This window comes from Apostichopus japonicus, chromosome 14 (genome assembly GCF_037975245.1).
Source record: "Apostichopus japonicus isolate 1M-3 chromosome 14, ASM3797524v1, whole genome shotgun sequence".
Lineage (NCBI taxonomy): Eukaryota > Metazoa > Echinodermata > Holothuroidea > Aspidochirotida > Stichopodidae > Apostichopus > Apostichopus japonicus.
In genome coordinates this window covers 12,132,854-12,153,864 of record NC_092574.1, presented here as the reverse complement: position 1 = coordinate 12,153,864, position 21,011 = coordinate 12,132,854, and the positions used below count along the sequence as shown (strand labels likewise).

Sequence of the window (21,011 nt, the reverse complement as noted above, 5' to 3'; positions counted from 1 at the left end):
TTCATGTAGTCACTGATATGCATCACAAAGAGAAAATGGAGTACTAAACTAATAATACAGCACACGTCTATATTACTTTCTTATCTTTTTGCTGAATAATATATAGTGCTCATATCCATACCACTTTGTTCTTTATAGCCTAATTTCTTAAATTGGAACTTCGAAGGCGAAGAATAAAACTTTACCACTGCATAGACCTACGAACCTGTGTAACTTTTAGTTCTGCAGAACTTAATCAATTAAGTTTATCTCTACCCTCCTTGTAGATGATACAGCTGCTGTGTTAAATACTGTACGATCTTGAAATGCAAAAATACCAATAAAAATAATCATGCCCATTCTGACGTCCCACAGGTTCCCTTCGTTCAGGATATCCAGGGATATTGAAATGAGTTTCTCCACATTTTTTTTCTGGGCAGGAATCAGTTCGTCTATTCTATACTCACATAACAAGCTGGGGCACTCGAAAAGTAGGACGTTCGATTATAAGTCGTTGCAACCGACCCTCTCGTCAGACCTAGTTGTATTACAATACCATTGTGAGGAACATCTTAACATGACTAATGTTAGTTGAAGGACAAATCAATTCATTTGGCAACTTATCAGATAAAGATGACGTAAAAGACAATCCATCCTCGTAGACATAGATTATGTTGTAGGGGTTTTCGGTCAAATTCATAGTTTGATTAACATTACCACGGCAGATAGGAATTGAAGCGTTCCATCCACTTCTTGTGCATTCAATCGATGGATAGAAGAAACCTTCTGATGTGGTCGAGCTTCCTAAGATGTAACCTTCCTCACACGAGAAGGTATGCCTACTTCCGTATGTCCACAATCCCTCACGTCGACTGCCATTTATCCTTTGCCGAATCAAGTGATCTCGCTCCTCTACCTCCTCGCATATTGGCATAGCTGTAGGGAAAGATTTTGCTCCAAGTTATAAACGTACATTGTAACAATACTACAAGTATAGGAACATTAAAAGACACTAATCACATGCTGAATGATACATGTGTCCTATAAGACAACTGAACGACTTAAGGAGGGGCAAACTGCTTTGAGGGTATCATAGCATGCTTTTCGATATGTTCACATGAGTGGCCATTGTGGGACTTTGCGTACATTCATGTAGTCACTGATATGCATCACAAAGAGAAAATGGAGTACTAAACTAATAATACAGCACACGTCTATATTACTTTCTTATCTTTTTGCTGAATAATATATAGTGCTCATATCCATATCACTTTGTTCTTTATAGCCTAATTTCTTAAATTGGAACTTCGAAGGCGAAGAATAAAACTTTACCACTGTATAGACCTAGGAACCTGTGTAACTTTTAGTTCTGCAGAACTTAATCAATTAAGTTTATCTCTACCCTCCTTGTAGATGATACAGCTGCTGTGTTAGATACTGTACGATCTTGAAATGCAAAAATACCAATGAAAATAATCATGCCCATTCTGACGTCCCACAGGTTCCCTTCGTTCAGGATATCCAGGGATATTGAAATGAGTTTCTCCACATTTTTTTTCTGGGCAGGAATCAGTTCGTCTATTCTATACTCACATAACAAGCTGGGGCACTCGAAAAGTAGGACGTTCGATTATAAGTCGTTGCAACCGACCCCTCTCGTCAGACCTAGTTGTATTATAATGCCATTGTGAGGAACATCTTAACATGACTAATGTTAGTTGAAGGACAAATCAATTCATTTGGCAACTAATCAGAGAAAGATGACGTAAAAGACAATCCATCATCGTAGACATAGATTATGTTGTAGGGGTTTTCGGTCAAATTCATAGTTTGATTAACATTACCACGGCAGATAGGAATTGAAGCGTTCCATCCACTTCTTGTGCATTCAATCGATGGATAGAAGAAACCTTCTGATGTGGTCGAGCTTCCTAATATGTAACCTTCCTCACACGAGAAGGTATGCCTACTTCCGTATGTCCACAATCCCTCACGTCGACTGCCATTTATCCTTTGCCGAATCAAGTGATCTCGCTCCTCTACCTCCTCGCATATTGGCATAGCTGTAGGGAAAGATTTTGCTCCAAGTTATAAACGTACATTGTAACAATACTACAAGTATAGGAACATTAAAAAACACTAATCACATGCTGAATGATACATGTGTCCTATAAGACAACTCAACGACTTAAGGAGGGGCAAACTGCTTTGAGGGTATCATAGCATGCTTTTCGATATGTTCACATGAGTGGCCATTGTGGGACTTTGTGTACATTCATGTAGTCACTGATATGCATCACAAAGAGAAAATGGAGTACTAAACTTATAATACAGCACACGTCTATATTACTTTCTTATCTTTTTGCTGAATAATATATAGTGCTCATATCCATACCACTTTGTTCTTTATAGCCTAATTTCTTAAATTGGAACTTCGAAGGCGAAGAATAGAACTTTACCACTGTATAGACCTAGGAACCTGTGTAACTTTTAGTTCTGCAGAACTTAATCAATTAAGTTTATCTCTACCCTCCTTGTAGATGATACAGCTGCTGTGTTAGATACTGTACGATCTTGAAATGCAAAAATACCAATGAAAATAATCATGCCCATTCTGACGTCCCACAGGTTCCCTTCGTTCAGGATATCCAGGGATATTGAAATGAGTTTCTCCACATTTTTTTTTTCTGGGCAGGAATCAGTTCGTCTATTCTATACTCACATAACAAGCTGGGGCACTCGAAACGTAGGACGTTCGATTATAAGTCGTTGCAACCGACCCCTCTCGTCAGACCTAGTTGTATTACAATACCATTGTGAAGAACATCTTAACATGACTAATGTTAGTTGGAGGACAAATCAATTCATTTGGCAACTAATCAGAGAAAGATGACGTAAAAGACAATCCATCCTCGTAGACATAGATTATGTTGTAGGGGTTTTCGGTCAAATTCATAGTTTGGTTAACATTACCACGGCAGATAGGAATTGAAGCGTTCCATCCACTTCTTGTGCATTCAATCGATGGATAGAAGAAACCTTCTGATGTGGACGAGCTTCCTAAGATGTAACCTTCCTCACACGAGAAGGTATGCCTACTTCCGTATGTCCACAATCCCTCACGTCGACTGCCATTTATCCTTTGCCGAATCAAGTGATCTCGCTCCTCTACCTCCTCGCATATTGGCATAGCTGTAGGGAAAGATTTTGCTCCAAGTTATAAACGTACATTTTAACAATACTACAAGTATAGGAACATTAAAAAACACTAATCACATGCTGAATGATACATGTGTCCTATAAGACAACTGAACGACTTAAGGAGGGGCAAACTGCTTTGAGGGTATCATAGCATGCTTTTCGATATGTTCACATGAGTGGCCATTGTGGGACTTTGCGTACATTCATGTAGTCACTGATATGCATCACAAAGAGAAAATGGAGTACTAAACTAATAATACAGCACACGTCTATATTACTTTCTTATCTTTTTGCTGAATAATATATAGTGCTCATATCCATACCACTTTGTTCTTTATAGCCTAATTTCTTAAATTGGAACTTCGAAGGCGAAGAATAGAACTTTACCACTGTATAGACCTAGGAACCTGTGTAACTTTTAGTTTTGCAGAACTTAATCAATTAAGTTTATCTCTACCCTCCTTGTAGATGGTACAGCTGCTGTGTTAGATACTGTACGATCTTGAAATGCAAAAATACCAATGAAAATAATCATGCCCATTCTGACGTCCCACAGGTTCCCTTCGTTTATGAAATCCAGGGATATTGAAATGAGTTTCTCCACTTTTTTTTTCTGGGCAGGAATCAGTTCGTCTATTCTATACTCACATAACAAGCTGGGGCACTCGAAACGTAGGACGTTCGATTATAAGTCGTTGCAACCGACCCCTCTCGTCAGACCTAGCTGTATTACGTTACCATTGTGAAGAACATCTTAACATGATCAATGTTAGTTGAAGGACAAATCAATTCATTTGGCAACTAATCAGAGAAAGATGACGCAAAAGACAATCCATCCTCGTAGACATAGATTATGTTGTAGGGGTTTTCGGTCAAATTCATAGTTTGATTAACATTACCACGGCAGATAGGAATTGAAGCGTTCCATCCACTTCTTGTGCATTCAATCGATGGATAGAAGAAACCTTCTGATGTGGACGAGCTTCCTAAGATGTAACCTTCCTCACACGAGAAGGTATGCCTACTTCCGTATGTCCACAATCCTTCACGTCGACGGCCATTTATCCTTTGCCGAATCAAGTGATCTCGCTCCTCTACCTCCTCGCATATTGGCATAGCTGTAGGGAAAGATTTTGCTCCAAATTATAAACGTACATTGTAACAATACTACAAGTATAGGAACATTAAAAAAAACACTAATCACTCAGTTAACAAACCACCTGCGATGAATTAGTACGACACACTGGATGTACGTACCACGACACACTGGACTGTCAGCAGACCAGGTACCGTCACTTTGACACCTTAACCGTCTCTCGCCATGCAAGCGATATCCTCGTTCCGTACACGCATAGTGGGCAACCACACCGGCTTCTCCAGCTCTATACATAATTTCACCTCTTGGAAATGGGGGGAGGAGATCACAGTCTTCAGCTACAGAAAGAAGTAAAAAACAATCAATTAACCCTGATATCCATATTATCTATCATTTTTGAGCATGAGTTGGCCACATCAGCCAGTAGGCTACTCTTTTTGTCCGATGTAGCCAGCCTATATGATTACAGGCAAACTACTGCACACGACCAAGCGGTTTCATAAAGTAATAAATTCCAAAGGGTAAAGTGACTATCGCCGGCTCATTACTCTGGAGCAACTTACCTTCTGGTATTCGTGACAGTTCCTTCATTGACGCATTTCGAACATCTTTAAAAAGCCATTTTTACAAGAATAATTATTTTTTTATTTATTTATGAATGACATAAAGATGGAAATGTCATGAAAATGTGTTTATTTTGTACCAACATCACCATACCAGCAAGAACCAAATTTTACGTTAAGCCCTGCCCGTTCATTAATGTTCATTCACAGTTCATCTACCTACTAAGTTTGACATTGATTCAACTTGTGGTCGTTGAGATATCATGTTTACAAGCTATTTTGACAATTTCTTATCAAGCCTCACACATCAAAAACATTAATGAGGTAAAAATTGTTGTTACAAAGAACATATCTATGTAGTTACATCACCATACGAAGTATAAACTAAATCAGACACACAGTTGCAGAGATATTGACATTTTAAGAATGTTATGGTAAGCCCTTACCACTCATTCATATGCATGGCATGGGAACCAAAGACAAAATAGGGCACACCCACTAATCTACCCACCACGTATGACATCATTATGCAAAAACAAAAACAATAGGGAACATCTACTGACCATGACCAAATAACCAAGTATAACATCAATCACATATTTGCCTTCTTTAGATACCGTGTTAACCAGATAGAGAGTGACATATACCCACACACGCACACATACACAAACGCCAACTTAACTGCATAAGTTCCGATGGGTGCCAAAGCATCGGAACCAAAGTGAATAGACAAACCTTTTTTTCAACCAGCTGCGATTCGTGTACCTACTAAAGTGGAAACATAAAGTTCATTGAAGCTTTTTTTTTGGAGTAACCGTGTTTCCAAAGTTTATTGACGCCAGATGACCGTTCACATCTTCAAAAACAATACTTTACTACTCCAAAAAATAGTTTCCATAAAAATATCCTCTACTAAATAAGCTGGTTCGCAAGTTACATATAGAGTTCCTTAAAGCATTTCTTACCAAGTAACGGTGCTAACAAGTTTTCACATTTAGGCCTCTGTTAACTTCACATGACCTTTGACATTTATGATAAACAATTGGTAACTTGTGTTCATTAACGTTGATCCACACACATGTAGCGGGTCATCAGTCTCAAATCGTGGGGAATCGACATATACCGATTTAAATCGACATATACCAATTTCCTTCGACCAGTTTCTAGCAGCTTAAATTGACTTCTACCGATTGACATACCATCAATTTAAACTGGTAGATGTCGATTAAATTGACTTGTACCAGCTTAATTCGACATATCATCGTTTTAAATCAACATATACCAATCATTGATATGTAAACTATTTCGGTACACGTCAATTTAAAACGACTTCTACCAGTATAAGTCGATGATGCGTAGAACTAAATCGGTATATGTCAAATTACCTGGCCTTATACCAGTTTCTATCAGCTTAAATTGATGATATGTCATATAAATCGGTATTATGTCAATTTAAATCGACATTTTCTTGTCTAAATCGATGATATGTCGAATTTAATCGGTATATGATGTGTCGATTTAAATAGGTAGAAGTCAATTTATGGCATGCATGCATGGGCATTGTTTTTATTGTACTTCCCAGTCAACAGAGGGCTCCTCTGGAAAGCAGTGCTTCTGCACTGAGTAGGACTACCCTCATTAAAGATGACAATAATAATGTAAAAAATATATAAACAAAACAGTACTTACGGACACATTCGATTGCTGGTTCCCAACTGTCTCCAACACATGTCAATCTGGCTGATTCTGGTCGCATCCGGAATGACGGATCACATGTTCCTCTCATTCTGTAACCACGTCTGTAAGTACGGGTGGGATCGCTGTTGCGAGATAATATCTCTCCATTTGGTAGATCTTCTGGTTGTGTGCACTGAGTGTGAGCTGATTGAGAAAAGACGAGAAATAGAAGTGTAGTTATGAACAATTGAAAGTCTGTACTCTCCGAACAAGTCGGGATCGGATAGGCTGGAAATATCCAAGTGATTAACTTTCCAGCACTTGAAGTGCAGTTAATGTACTTAAAGTGTAGTGCCTTTATACTTGTACGTGCATGGTACTATTATATTGTGAAATGCATCGTTGGAAAAAACACATTGAGGATAATTTCTAACTTTTAACGATAAAAATACACGATGTACTTGCTGGGATTCAGGGAGGAAGCAGAGTTGAGGATACAATCTATCGGAAGGGGGATGTTGGAATGCAGGAAAAAAAACAGCGAGGGATGAGGGTTCAATCTAGGGAGGGGTTCACAAACGTCGAGGGGTGCGACATGTGACTTTGATTTGAAGCCAAATTGAAGCGAAAGGCCACAAATTAAGCTTCATCAAACCTTTCCGACGGAGTGAATCCTCTGTACCACAAATTCCAGTATGCCTACTTGAATTTTTGTCAACACGAGGAAGCTTTTAAAATGAACCTTTTCCATAATTATTTAACAACAATGTTATTGCATTTTCGAGCAAATAATGCACTCTTTACTTGCAGAAAAGTGGAAAATGTGTATTTTGACTTTGTAGCATATTTGGGGGCAATGCAGAACCGTGGAAGTGGCATAATAAGGGCAAAACAAAATAAAGCAACAATTGAGGAATATTGAACGAATGAAACAATAAGTATACTGTTAAGAGTAGGAAGTCATTCTTATAGTGTGTACCTACCATGTTGCATAAGACAGCTGAATGCAACCAACACCAGTATGATCCACCCCTTGGGCGTAGTTCCCGACATGAGATATAACTGTCGAAAAACACGAAGTAGAAATACACGTTTTTTTTTTAAATTATCTGCTTGCATGGTAATATTGATAATTCATCACATACTCCACGAGGCTTATTTTTAACTTTAAGCACTAGATCATGATATCATCAACGTGATTTTAAACTACAGAAAATATAAGTACGAGGGGTTGTTAATTGCCGTTATGAGTCGAGTTCACTGTAATTTCGGTGAACTTTGGAGGCTTGGGAAGCCGTAACGACATTACATAGAGATAGAAATGATGGTTACAAAAGCCGTACTTAATGTCTCTGGCATCAGCATTGCCACACATAAAATGTTCTGAAATGGTAACGTATAAATTTAATGTTAATATTGCATAGCTCAAGAATAGAATGAGTGCTGGAAATGTTTCTATGTAGCTATTCTGGTTTTCAAGATATCATCCGATGCTACTAAAATTGTTAGTGGGTGGGCCGTTTCGAAAAGGGACCATCGTGACACTATGTTAGCTTAGCGAAGCCAATAAATTTTTGGCAAAACTGCCTCCCAGACTGCCGGAAGTGGCACTTCAAAGGCCTTGTAAGTTGCATCTAAACATTTTTATTTTGAGATCTCATATTTTAGAAATTTACACTCAAAAAAAGAGATTAATTTAGAAAAATTTATTCAGTAAAATAACTTTCTAGAAAAATAGGACTTTAAGATACTTTATAAGCTCTGCTTTATTCATTGTTTTACACAGGTTGATGACGATATAACAACACGCTATGCCATTCAGATGGTAGCCATAGCCTTTATATTCTGAGGGGAAGCCACGTGGAGAATTAAGGTGTTGATGAAATTATTAGGTTTGTGTTGACATCATTTGTTTTACATTCCAAACTGGGCCCAACTGGAGAGAGGGGGGCGGGGTGTGTAAATGAGCTGAGTGGGTGGGCCGTGTAGGGGACAGTGCCTCAACATTCTTAGTTACTTAGTTAAACCATCGTATATATATATATGAATATATATATGTAGATACATATATATGTGTATATATATATATATATATATATATATATATATATATATATATATATATATATATATATATATATATATCGAGTTGGTTAGCTTCATGATCAAGATCTAGATCATCTAAAGATCATTGCAGTACATTATTACTTCCATTGTATCATGTGATAAACCGGGGTTTCCGTTTTCCAATTTCTTGAAATTTCGTGATTGTTTTTCGGTTCTTTCGCTAAGGGTTTTTTGCAGGGGAATACCCATTTCTATTCGAATTCCTTTTTATTTGAAGAGTCTTTCGAGTTCGTTTCATGCGAAGCGGAAATAGTTAATGTACTGATAGGTGTCTGTAGAGCCTTTAAACGATCTGCTTACGGAAATGGCTGATAGCTTCTGCAAGGTCACGGATCAAGTTTTCTGAACTATAACGCAAGGATTGGTCGAAATCGATAAAATTTATGGTTAAAGCGATATCTGATTGTAAGTTATTGAAGTCTGGTTTTTTACCTCCAAAAACTACTGACTCGGCGATCTTCATAGACCAACTTGTTTTTGTCTCTAACTTTACTGTCGGTATAGGCCTGTGCGATGGCAACTATACGCTATCATACTATATATTAAATTCTTCTCCTTTGTTTAATTTCTGTTTTGTTTATATATATATATATATATATATATATATATATATATATATATATATATATATATATATATATATATATATATATATAAATGCCTAGATGATACCTTAGGTGGACACCAAATGGTAAAAAAGCGACCTTAGGTCGACAGTGTACCTTAGGTCGACATTTCCGTGTCCACCTAAGGTTTTTACTACCATTTTAAGAAACTTTTTTATTGTCGCAAATAGCTTTATAATGTTCTCCGTCCTCTAAAACGTTCATTTAAAGGTTTGGTTAGGGTCGGTTCAGGATATTATTAGAGAAAACCAGAGAAATAAGATATGACTCATAATTGACAAATAAGGAGTAAGTTTTAGAAAATATATTGGAATTTTCGGTCCCCCTGGGACCTTCGTCAGCAATACTTGGCAGTCGAATGAAAAGTACAAAATGTGACACAATGAAAGTATGACGCTAGATTAGTGTAAGGTGCAATGATGGAATTAAAACCAAATAAACCATGACTATACAGGAAGCGGATTAAGGAGCAAAGAAAGGATTACATATGCTTGTAGAACTGATAGTTGTTAAGGGGTCCCAAGTCTTTGTTGAGGCCGGTGATGTGAGACTTAATACGAAAGATCCAATGATTTCTTTACGTTTACGTTCAGTAGTTGATTTGAAGTTCGAGGCAATTAAAATACGTTTTAGGCTTTTTTTAGAGAATGACTATGAAGATTGAAATGTTCGGAGAATGGGAATCCTGCAAAATTATCACGAATAGATTTTTTGTGATTATTAAAACGTAAGCGGAACTGGGAGCCTGTTTCACCTACATAATTGCCCTCTTTGCAAAGTACACAATAGAAAATGTAAATAACATTAATAGAATCACAAGAGAGGGAAGGGGGTCTTAGACTAAAGTCGTTATATTATATTTATATATATATATATATATATATATATATATATATATATATATATATATATATATATATATATATATATATATATATATATATAATATAAAAGATAAACAAGCGAATATTTTTAACAACGACATACTGCTATATTTCGGAGTGGTCACCACTCCATCGTCAGGCAATTGTACAAGATCAATTAAATACAAGAGCTAATATACATCCAAGGACGACAATAGTGATAAGCATGAGTGATTTTTAAACTAGGAATGATTAGAACAACCAGCAATTGTTTTAGTGAATATTATTAACTTAGAGATGAATAGAACAACCAGCAATAAAAAAGTAAATAGGGATTAGAATAGCTCCAACCCGTAGCTCGCTACATTTCTATTGAGGTCAGCTTTTAAGTCTTTTATTAGGAGACTCTCTTTAATCTTCCTCCTGAACCACTGGGGTTCATTACCAATAGTTGCACAATGGTCAACAAAAGTAGGCAGATGATGTTTATGCGCAGTACAATGAAGGTTAATAGCGCCTTTCTGACCACCAAAGGAGCTCATGAGATGTTCGTTGAACATATCCTTAAGCCGTCTATTGGTTTCTCCGACATAAAAGGAATCACAGTCAGGACAGTTAGTCCTGTAAACAACATTGTTGGCATAATCTAACTATAAGCATCCTTGAAATTGAACAAAGCAGAGATTTTCTTTTGCAGAAAAAATTATTTTGATATGTATATTGTCATTACACAACCCCTTAATGTAACTACCTAAAGTCTTAGCGAGTTTATCACTGCTGGGGCCACAATATGGTAATTTAACATACACAGTATTTACTTGGGTCTCCCCATGATCGAATTTAATTACAGGACCCATGCCCAGTTGTTTTCTTAATTTATAAGTATAGTTTTCTATATCGTGCAACAACTTCCTAGGGTAACCATTTAAAGTCAAAATACGTCTAATAAATTGCAATTCATGAACGAACAAGGAATCCGACGAACGCAATCTACGTGCACGTTCATGTAAAGCCTTAATAACCGCAATTTTATACTTTTTGGGACACCAGAATTTCCAATTAATGAACAACCCTGTAAAAGTTTTCTTACGGAAAACTGAAGTGGCGATAATGTCAGTACCGCTTGAGCCAACCATTCTGAAAATATCTATATCAAGAAAAGCACATTTACCCCCGCATTCCATTTCATAAGTAAATTGAATAGATTTATGAAAAGAGTTCAATACATGTAGAAAATCATCCACATAGTCTGCTGAAATAACTACAAAAATGTCATCCACATATCTTCTATAAAAGTTAAGTTTAGGACAAATTTGGATCAATTTCTCCTCAAGGTGGCACATAAACAAGTTGGCTAAACAGACACTCAAGGAAGAGCCCATGGCACACCCATCAATTTGCTCATACATGAAATTGTTAAAAATAAAGTGGGATGATTTTCTACATGTATTGAACTCTCTTCATAAATCTATTCAATTTACTTATGAAATGGAATGCGGGGGTAAATGTGCTTTTCTTGATTATAAAATTGCGGTTATTAAGGCTTTACATGAACGTGCACGTAGATTGTGTTCGTCGGATTCCTTGTTCGTTCATGAATTGCAATTGCAATGTATTCTTTACAAAAGCAATCAAATCTACTGCACTCTAAAAAAGATGGGTAATATTTTCTGGGCAAATGCTCGGTTGGGGAGTTCTTTAACAATATTGGGCAAAATCCCTGCTCTATGTGTTGACCAACTTATAGTAAAACAGAATTTAGTAAACCGCTGTGCAAAGTGAATGAAATATACCCAACATTTGGTAAGCGTCCAGCCAAATCGAAAGTCACTGGTACTGACTGGGGCGACGCGCACATCTGCGACGAAAAAATGAACGTTTTGCCTAGATACATTTGTGTGTGTTTGCATGGACAAACACCGTACGTTACGTATCATCGCATAGCTCATACATACAGTGTAGATGACGAGTGTAGATGAAAATAAAGATGATTGGCAGGCCCATCGAAGAAATCCTACAAAAATGGGGGGTTGAAGAGCTGATAGACAAGTTTCAAGGTAAGAATGTACTATTGAAGAGCAGGCTAACAAAATTACAAACCTATATTATGTTGATATGAAAATGATGTAAATATTGGTATACAAAGAGATAGCGTCAGGTAAGGTCGAAAAGCATAATGAGTAACGTTACTCGATAGGTCAAACGTAACTTAACTAGTGTAGCCTAGGTCCAGATTAGGCCTAGCTTTTGGCTATATTTAATATTGTTATACTACTACTAGCAGCTGCAACGATCGAATTGGAATTGTATTGATGTTAATATTGATGAAAGACATTGGGACCTAACTTGACACCAGATAACCGTGCATGAAATTCATTAATGTACAAGTTCCAAGGGTATGTAGATAGTAGGAGTAGTGTACGTAGTATAGTCAGTATTGCGAAGTTCGCCATACTGCGAATATCGGCCACCCTTAAGAAATACACGATTTCACCATGAAAATCTACAGGAAGAGTCAAATTTCACCAAAAAGTACGAAGCTACAGTTATTTTCTCTCCAAAATGACCCGTGTGCAAGAAATTACTTACATATTTGTCAATAAAATGACGAAGATCTATGAAGTCTGTTATAATTACTGAAAAAGCAACTGCGCCCCCAATTTTATCACCATCGCCACACTGTGGGTTGCGCGTCCGAACTTCGCAATACTCTAGCAAGAAATACCAGTTCCACAATCACGAAGAATCTTCTTGGAAAACAACGTGAAAACAGTTTGCAGGAAAGAAAGTTTGGCCGTGTATCGTACTATAACAAAATTCTCCCACCATATGAAGTATATTTTCAAATGATTTATACCAGAAGATTTAGTTTTGGGGTGTTTTAAGTCTTAAGTGGCCGAACTTCGAAGTCACCATCCTACTTTTCTAGCCTACGTACTTAGCCTATATGCTACTGGCCAACTAGCACAGGTTCAACGTTAGGCTATGCCAAATTTGCTCAATCGAATTTGTACAAATTAAGCTACCAAGCAAACCCTACCGTCTGACGTTAGGTCTAGTAACCTAGGATTGTGCCCAGGAATTTTTAAATGTAGAATTAGCGAACTGGTTGTTATTCTAGTGACAGATTGGGGAAGGGTCAAAACGAGGGGAAATGTCAACTCGAGTCAAACTCAACGTGAGAGTAGGGGGATGGAAGTCAAATTAAATTTGCTCAGTATCAGATACCAGATTATGCTACTTTTGGAGCCCTTAAAACTGACGATGTCTTTGAATATTTACTTCAAACATAACCACTTAACGTAGTTTAAGCCTGTATTACCCTAGCCAATACATTGTAACTTAAAAAAAATGGTAAGATTGAGAACAAATCCTGTAGGCTATGGGCACAGGAATAGGGCCAAGTTAGTTTAGTGATCACTATATGTGCACCAGTTAACTGCTTACTTGCTTGAAGCTAGCAGCCATTAAGACTAAGAGCAGCCACTAACACTGTAACAGCATTCATCATTTCATCATTGATATTGAGCTATATATATATATGCATCAGAGTACTGTCTGCGCTTGAACTTAGTGGCCGCTAGCTTCAATGAGGCAAATCGCTTGCATATAATGACAAATGCAGTATTCAGATCCAGTAACTAACGGTACGTACAGTAGGTCACATGCAAAGCTCGCCAACGATAATAAGCTAAGCCTATGTAGGTTAACTATATATGAACTGATGCTTTAACGATGCAAACTACCACAATAATTTAGAACGTAAGATTGATTTAATACTATACACAACATTTTAAGTGTAGAATTTCAAAATTTCTATCAGTAATTGAGTAATATAGGTTAGATATTTGAAGTTTTCCTTGCACCAGATGGATATAGTGAACAGCGTAATTGGCGATTTTTGATATAGTGCTGGGTGAAAATGTTCAGTGCTGGGCGGAGCCAACAGACTTAGGCACCGTACTTTATAGTGCAACTAAGTGTAATACAAGTTTACAATGTACAACACTGTAAGATGGGGCACTAATGGCAAAATATAAAGGGCATGATGGCGCAGCTTCTTTCAGCTGTGGGTTATGTCAAGCCATGCATCAGATATACCTTGATGGCAATGAATTTAATTGTTGTCACAATTGTGCATGGTTGTATTTATTAATGTTGCAACCACTGTCATAAAAGGGGGGGGGGGGGGTTAGGGCACTGTTCAGTTAGTCGTAATAATGAATATATACAATATAAATTAATTTTAAGGGATGTTCCTGCAAATAAATTAAAGCTGCAAACTGTTAAAAGTGTTATCACTGAGGATGCTTTGCAGGTTAGACCAGAAAAATAAATTGCCCAATACCACAAACAAATTAACATGTGCTAATAGTATATGGAACTTCCTTCAAAACTGACTTCAAAGTTAAAATTTGAAAGCAAAAGCTTCCAATAGGGCAGCATCCATCAAAATCCAGTCCTATTACAGTCAAATGATTATGACTCCCGAAGCTTTCAAACTCTGCTGCCAATGCTAAGTTGTGGTTCATTGTTTTCTTCTTTTTTTTTCTCAACAGAAAATGGAATTGATGTGACTGCATTCGCCTTGTTGGATGAATTAAGTATAAAAGAATTGATTCCTAAAGTCGGACTGAGACTGACATTTTTAAAGGGTTGGCGAGAAGAGGTAAGCTCTAAAGATGTCATGCACCTGTTTCAAATGCCTTAGGACTATAGAAGGAGGCAACAAGAAACTTTTTTTCCACCTCAAGCATGTACATGGCATTGCCAATAAAAGCAGGGTCAAAGTTGTTTGCAGTCAAGGTAAATGTGTGCTAACATTTAATACAATATGTGGCTACAAAAGCTTGTAAAGACTATATCTCTATAACAATTATAATGGATTGATTACAACAGATGCCTTGTGGTGAGTGAAGTCTGCCTGTTTCTTGGGGTAGCTATAACAAGAATAGTAACAATGAGGCATGACTTAAATTATCCTTTCTCAGTTTTAGTAGGATAGATTTCTATCATCTTTTGCAGGATAGTGGTACTGTAGGTACATATTACATATTGAGTAACATCATCCAGTTGAATACCTAAAGTTGTATATAACAGCATTAACAAGCCTATCCAGTTCATGCAGTCAGCATACAAGAGTAAGTGCAATAAGCCCGCACAAAGCAAAAACAATTACATAGAAGTTACTTTACAATTCATTTCTCAGCACCAGTAGCACCTGAAAATGAAGAAGAACTTGTTATGATGAATCAATGGCTTAAATACAACAAGGAACCTGAAGACCAAGTTACTGTTTTCATGGGGAAAACAGCTTTCTACCGCCAAAAGAGAATAAAAGAAAGTCTGGGGAGTGTTAACACCACCATTGCTGAGTTTCCGTGATTGTTGGACCCAGGAATGGTAAAATTCTATTAAATACTTTGCTTTTTTTTTAATGATTAATATGATTGCACCTGACACTCATTCCAGCCAAGTAAGGCATTTTCATATATTTTTTTATCTTTAAAGACAGCTGGCTATAGACAAATTTGATTTGTTTTTGTAAGGCTTAAATGAAAGTTGTGTATGTAAAATCTGCAGGTAATCTATGTTCTTACACATTGAGGGGGAATAGTAAAGCAGAATGCCAAACAGTGTTCACTGATAGTTTGTTCTCATGAAACCATCGTTACCCTGGGTTACTTTATGTATGTTGCTTGGCTGTTAAAGGTCTGAAATAATTATCATTAGTTATCATTTAATCCACAAATAATTGGGTTCCGAAGTAACTATGTGCTAAGCTTTTTAATGTGTGAGTCTTTCCATGTATAGCATGCAGCTGTTCCCAAAAAGAGTCATGTTCCACTGGTGACTTAAAAAAACTATTTCATTTTCATTTTAGATTGAGCAAGACTTTGCATTGCTGTATCCATCAAGATCAAACAAGCTCTATCAAAGATGGGAGAAGGTGGCAAGAAAAGTTATTTTATACAGCCAACAGCTAAATTGGAGGGAGGTCCTAGGGATGCAGAATACAAAAATTGATGACCTCACAAAGGGTAAGCCTAAATATACAAAACAAACAGACATATGTTGACTTGTTGGTCCATCAAATTAGATTCTCATGAGCTGTAGGTACATGAATGGTGATATTGACAGTAAAGTATGCTCACTGCTTTGTACTTAAAATACGGTTCCTGCAATTAATAGTATGCTGCCTCTCATTGGTGATTGCTGTTCAAAAATCAAGGAATAGAGCCTTTTTATTGTTGGACAATTGGAAAAACCTTTTAAATGGTTAATAATGAAGTCTAACATTGGGTTAAGTTTTAGGGGGACTCCAAGTCTGTGGTACTCTCACATCGGCAAGGCAATATTTCCATCTTTACATCAATCAGGCAATGTAAATGGCACATGCATGTCAGTGACAACCCTTTATCAGACTGTGTCTCTGTGAATCTGTCCATGCACATGCACCATTGTGTATTGATATATGATCATATCTTGTGAGGTTGTTATCCTTAATTTACTCCTGTTAATAGAAATAGGTCACCAGCCAGAGGTCAAAATCTGCAAAGTGCCTCTTCTAGAGACTATACAAAAAATTTTACGTAATGAATATTTGGAAACTTGGTTGTTTAACGTTACCAAAGGTTAGAATGTATACTGCTTCTCTCATTACTACAATGAAAGTTTAACAATGGAAGTGATTCTCATAAACAGAAATTTTAAAGGGTGCCTAAATATTATATTTTGTATTCTGCAGAAATTTAACAAGCCAGTTTTAAGGGTTGAATAATTAACATTTTAACTGTTTTTATCTTCACAGAAGAAACAAAGAATCTGTCCTTTTCCCTGTTAGCTATCATATTCAGAAGTGGAAGGAGTGGAAAGGGTAGAAAGGGTCACAACTCAGCAAATGATTCAGTAAACTGCTTCATTGATGTGCAACCAGTAAGTTTTTCTACATCTCCATTTGAATGCAGGGCTCAAACAGCAGGTTTGAAATAATAACTCAAATAACTCAGACTGGGAAGCTCAGACAGATCTCATATTTGATGTGTATATCAACCATATTCAGTAAAAGAAGTCTTCCTTTCTTTCTGGGGGGGGGGGGGGGTTAAATGTTATTTGAGGTCACTGGGTAAAATTTTTGAAAGTTTTCTTGACAGCTCCAGTAAAATGGGGAGCTTAGAGGGATCTCAAAATTGTTGAAGACTGCTCATTTATATTTACATTTTATATATATATATATATAAATATATATATATATATATATATATATATATATATATATATATATATATATATATATATATATATATATAAACCTAATTGCGGAATAAGGAGAAATATTTGGCAAAAAAATGTACGGTAGGGAGAAAGTGCCGTTAAGGGGAAAAAAACGTTTCCCCCTAACGTTTTGAACGTCAGTTTTACCAATATAACGTGATCCGACACTCAAAAAAAGTATCAGGTTGTGAAGAGGAGTCGATGTACTGCATATTCATGAAATTTGAAAGATTTTCAAAGTCCCTAACAGGTACTTTTTTGCTTTGTTATAAAACAAGAAAAATATCAGCTATGAAAAAAAATGAACGGTCGGGGGAAACGCGGTTTTTTGGTGATATTTCTTGATTTTTATATATATATTTTCATTATCTCTTGACATGCAGTACATAATAACATGCTAAACATCTCCAATAGTCGGATCGATTGATTTTACCTGCCCTGAAACAGAAAACCCCCATATACCATTTTCGGCTGACCTATTTTCAACAGTCAAAACATGTATCTTTGTGCACATGCGCAGTATGCGCTTGAATCTTTGTGCACATGCGCAGTATGCACTTTTACTTTTCGTGTACAGGATTGGAGGAAAGGTACCGTACATCATACATTATTTATATCATACAGCTGTATACAACAACTCTGGTCTTAGTGTTGTAGCGACGACGAAATGTTCGTTGTTGATGGATCGCTGGTAATTGAATTTGGCGATAGTGACAATGGGCCCGTAAGTTTAAATTTAAACGATTACTCGAAGATTATTTACTAAAACAAACTAAAAATCAAAACCACAGATGTTACGTTTGATTTCTTTAATCGCTCTGTGACACAATCGCCGATGTTCTCAGTTCTTACTGAATAATGGTCAGACAAACCATGTGGACTTAATGTGACTTCTGTAATGCATTTGTCGATCGAATGATTTTCCCCTGAACTCAGGACAAAGTTTTCATATGCCATCGGTCTTTGGAAATAAAAATGTCAGACATCAGTGTGACCGTGGGGTGAGCCATTTTAACAGGAATGAGTCAATGTACGTGTGGGTCATGTTTATATTATGTTGCACGCGCAAAAAAATAATGACAAAAAGGATGTTGTATCATATTAGCAACAATAGTCTCTTAGTGCATATTTTTTCGCAGAACCAGCTGGGTCTAACGTTGTCAAATAGGTATAGGCCCAGTGTGTTGTGATCGTCCATTTCTTGAGCATAGGGTTAGGGATAGGATTACGTTCGAAGGATATGGTTTCTCTTTTGATCTGTTGTGTGACAATGTAGCGTGCTGGTTCCGTGGGTCAATCACCTAATTAGAATCATTTTCAGTGAAAAGTGCGGGATAAATCAAGAAAGGTTGACCTTGCTGAATATTCATCAAACTTTTGCAAATCCGAATTCTGCCAAAAAAGTGTGAAATAGGCCAGCATTAATGGAACTGTATTACCATATATGACAAACACATTGCAATGAACAGATGTGTTGATTCAATCACATACCTTTACTTGAATAGCATGGTACAGTGCAATAATCGCATAATTGAAAGGGTAATGTTTTCTTTGGTTGTCTTCATCAAATAACGAATTACTTCCATGTTTTGATGCATCTTTACATTTCTTGAGGGATGCAAAATTAGATATATGAAGGGATTTTGAAAAGATATATATTTGTCTACGTTCGAACCATTTGTCTCCTATGTGCTCTACTATCATTTTGTACGCGCTAATTTACTCATGGTACTGATAAACTCAAATTTTCCCATACTATGCCAAGAATTCTGAATTGATTTAGTGACTATGTAAGGCTTATTGTAGGTAGTTCGGGAACGGAAAGCCGGGCCTTAGCTTTCACTGATAACATCTAATTTACTCAAAGTACTGATCAACTCAAAATGTACAGAACATACACTTCTAATAGCGAGTGATTTTAATCCCGCCGCACCACAGCGCAATCCAACAATGCGCGAGCCATGGGTGATATCATAATAACAATAACAAACTAGAATATGCTTCACAGCTATATAAGCAGAACAAACAATTAATTACAGACGGGTGTACGTTTCATTTGCCTGTAGGCCCAAGTTATGCACCTATCAATGGAATGATTGTACCCTAAACATGGAGAGTTAAATGTGGATCATTTGAATCCCATATGCCTCACTTTACCCATGGAGCTTTATAGCTCCATGCTTTACCTAAGATGTCAGTTATCAGTGTGACTGTGTTGTGAATCCCTGGATCAGGGATGAGTCAGAGGGTCATGATTATATCAGTGTTGCATTTATAAGCAAGATTGATGGCAGTAGGAAGTGTAGTGTATTTGTGTTGAACTTTAGACCCCCATATATATGCAAATTAGAACTGATGTCACATCAAGCTTCCACTTTCAATTGTTGTCATCTAACTGACATGCACCCAGTAGCATATATGCTTGTTGGAGGCAGCTCAGTTCCACTACTTCAAGCAGCAGGAACAGCCGTTTAATATCTAACCATCCTGGACTTTGCCGTGCATCAAGTTATTTGTTAATTCCTATGTAACTTTACCTGGTGTACAGTAGTTTGAAGATATGGTACAGCATCCAACACAAATACCACCAAATTACCAGCAGTTTTAAAACATTGCCATAATCGCGGAATGCAGTTACTCCGACATCCCGCAATAGGGGTTGTTGTCATACCGTAGAACCTGTGTACATGCAGTCTCATAGGCAATGGCTACCCTTGTGTCAACGTTCGCCACAGCCATAAAGCAGGAGGTATATTGCTTATGCTGCAGTACGTACAGGGCTTAGCCATCGTTTAATTGAGGGTAGTGCAAGGCTGATGAGGAGTACAGTCGAGGAATGAAGAATTATGAAAGGTGAGTTTGTATCAATTCAATATCCCTTCATATAAATGGCAAAATTTATGTGTGATTTGGAAAATAACTAATGGGAATGGGTTCATGGGTTCACGTCATTAAAGATGCCAAAACAGCATGAATTGTAAAATTGATTTCGTTTTGGGCCACATTTTCCATAGTTATGTAACACTCAGCCATGTTTATTGGTAGTGAGTAGTCTGTATTTTAAGCAAATTGTTAAAAGGATAGATTAAAGTAGCCCTGGGATAATCTGCAGTTAGTAAATTTATGTTTGATGTGTGTGTACATGTGTAGTGCAGTGCAGGGATTATTCTTGTTGTTTTCAGTTAATTGGGAGACTGAATCGTGTTGCACAGGTATTACATGTAAGACTGTGAGTACATTGTAGTTTGTTCACAATTACAGTAATGTTAATTTAATTTGGAAGTTTAGTCATATCACTTGTATTATTTAATAGTTGTAACTAAATTGTTTTGAAGTTAGTTTTCAAAGATATATCATGTTTGATGGTCTCTTTTATTTTACATCAAGGTCAAAGTTAAATTAGGTCAACTTAGGTCAAAGTCTGTAAACATGACATTCCATGAGTGAAAAGTTAGCTTCAAACTGTTTGGTAGCAATTAGTAAGAAGATAATCGCAGTCGTGTTTAATGCTAGTCATGATGTCAGTTTAGGTCAACAGATCATGGTTGGAAAACCTCTATAGTACAATATCTGAAGGTATGAATGTAACTTAGGGGAACCTATA

At 36.8% G+C, this 21,011-nt stretch overlaps 2 protein-coding genes and 1 long non-coding RNA gene across 24 annotated transcripts in view; 2 read left to right on the top strand and 1 right to left on the bottom strand.

Annotated features, from left to right (window-relative positions):
• Window positions 1–21,011, bottom strand: part of LOC139980268 (clotting factor C-like) — a 140,397-nt gene that overhangs the window by 29,953 nt on the left and 89,433 nt on the right. For 3 of the 4 annotated variants that reach the window (XM_071991809.1, XM_071991811.1, XM_071991812.1), the window contains exons 2-8: window positions 7,500–7,578; window positions 6,529–6,720; window positions 4,438–4,614; window positions 4,080–4,298; window positions 2,953–3,171; window positions 1,824–2,042; window positions 697–915 (exon numbers count right to left, since the gene is read on the bottom strand). In XM_071991809.1, the coding sequence (XP_071847910.1) occupies window positions 697–915; window positions 1,824–2,042; window positions 2,953–3,171; window positions 4,080–4,298; window positions 4,438–4,614; window positions 6,529–6,720; window positions 7,500–7,569 (1,315 nt within the window). In that variant the 5' untranslated portion in view covers window positions 7,570–7,578. The remainder of the gene's footprint in view (window positions 1–696; window positions 916–1,823; window positions 2,043–2,952; window positions 3,172–4,079; window positions 4,299–4,437; window positions 4,615–6,528; window positions 6,721–7,499; window positions 7,579–21,011) is intronic. The other variant, XM_071991810.1, reaches the window with a different exon arrangement.
• LOC139979865 (uncharacterized) overlaps window positions 11,784–21,011 on the top strand; it is a 56,233-nt gene continuing 47,005 nt past the window's right edge. Inside the window, exons 1-5 of one of the 8 annotated variants that reach the window (XM_071991034.1) lie at window positions 12,080–12,189; window positions 14,692–14,801; window positions 15,342–15,535; window positions 16,017–16,173; window positions 16,944–17,068. In XM_071991034.1, the coding sequence (XP_071847135.1) occupies window positions 15,533–15,535; window positions 16,017–16,173; window positions 16,944–17,068 (285 nt within the window). In that variant the 5' untranslated portion in view covers window positions 12,080–12,189; window positions 14,692–14,801; window positions 15,342–15,532. Of the gene's footprint in view, window positions 12,190–12,472; window positions 12,529–12,575; window positions 13,895–14,691; window positions 14,939–14,987; window positions 15,536–16,016; window positions 16,174–16,943; window positions 17,069–21,011 lie in introns of those variants that run through there. The other 7 variants (XM_071991036.1, XM_071991037.1, XM_071991035.1 and 4 more) reach the window with 7 other exon arrangements.
• LOC139979854 (uncharacterized) overlaps window positions 17,443–21,011 on the top strand; it is a 28,939-nt gene continuing 25,370 nt past the window's right edge. For 2 of the 12 annotated variants that reach the window (XR_011797375.1, XR_011797376.1), the window contains exons 1-2: window positions 17,444–20,260; window positions 20,590–20,636. This is a non-coding gene — a long non-coding RNA (uncharacterized lncRNA). Of the gene's footprint in view, window positions 20,637–21,011 lie in introns of all 12 variants that reach the window. The other 10 variants (XR_011797377.1, XR_011797369.1, XR_011797374.1 and 7 more) reach the window with 10 other exon arrangements.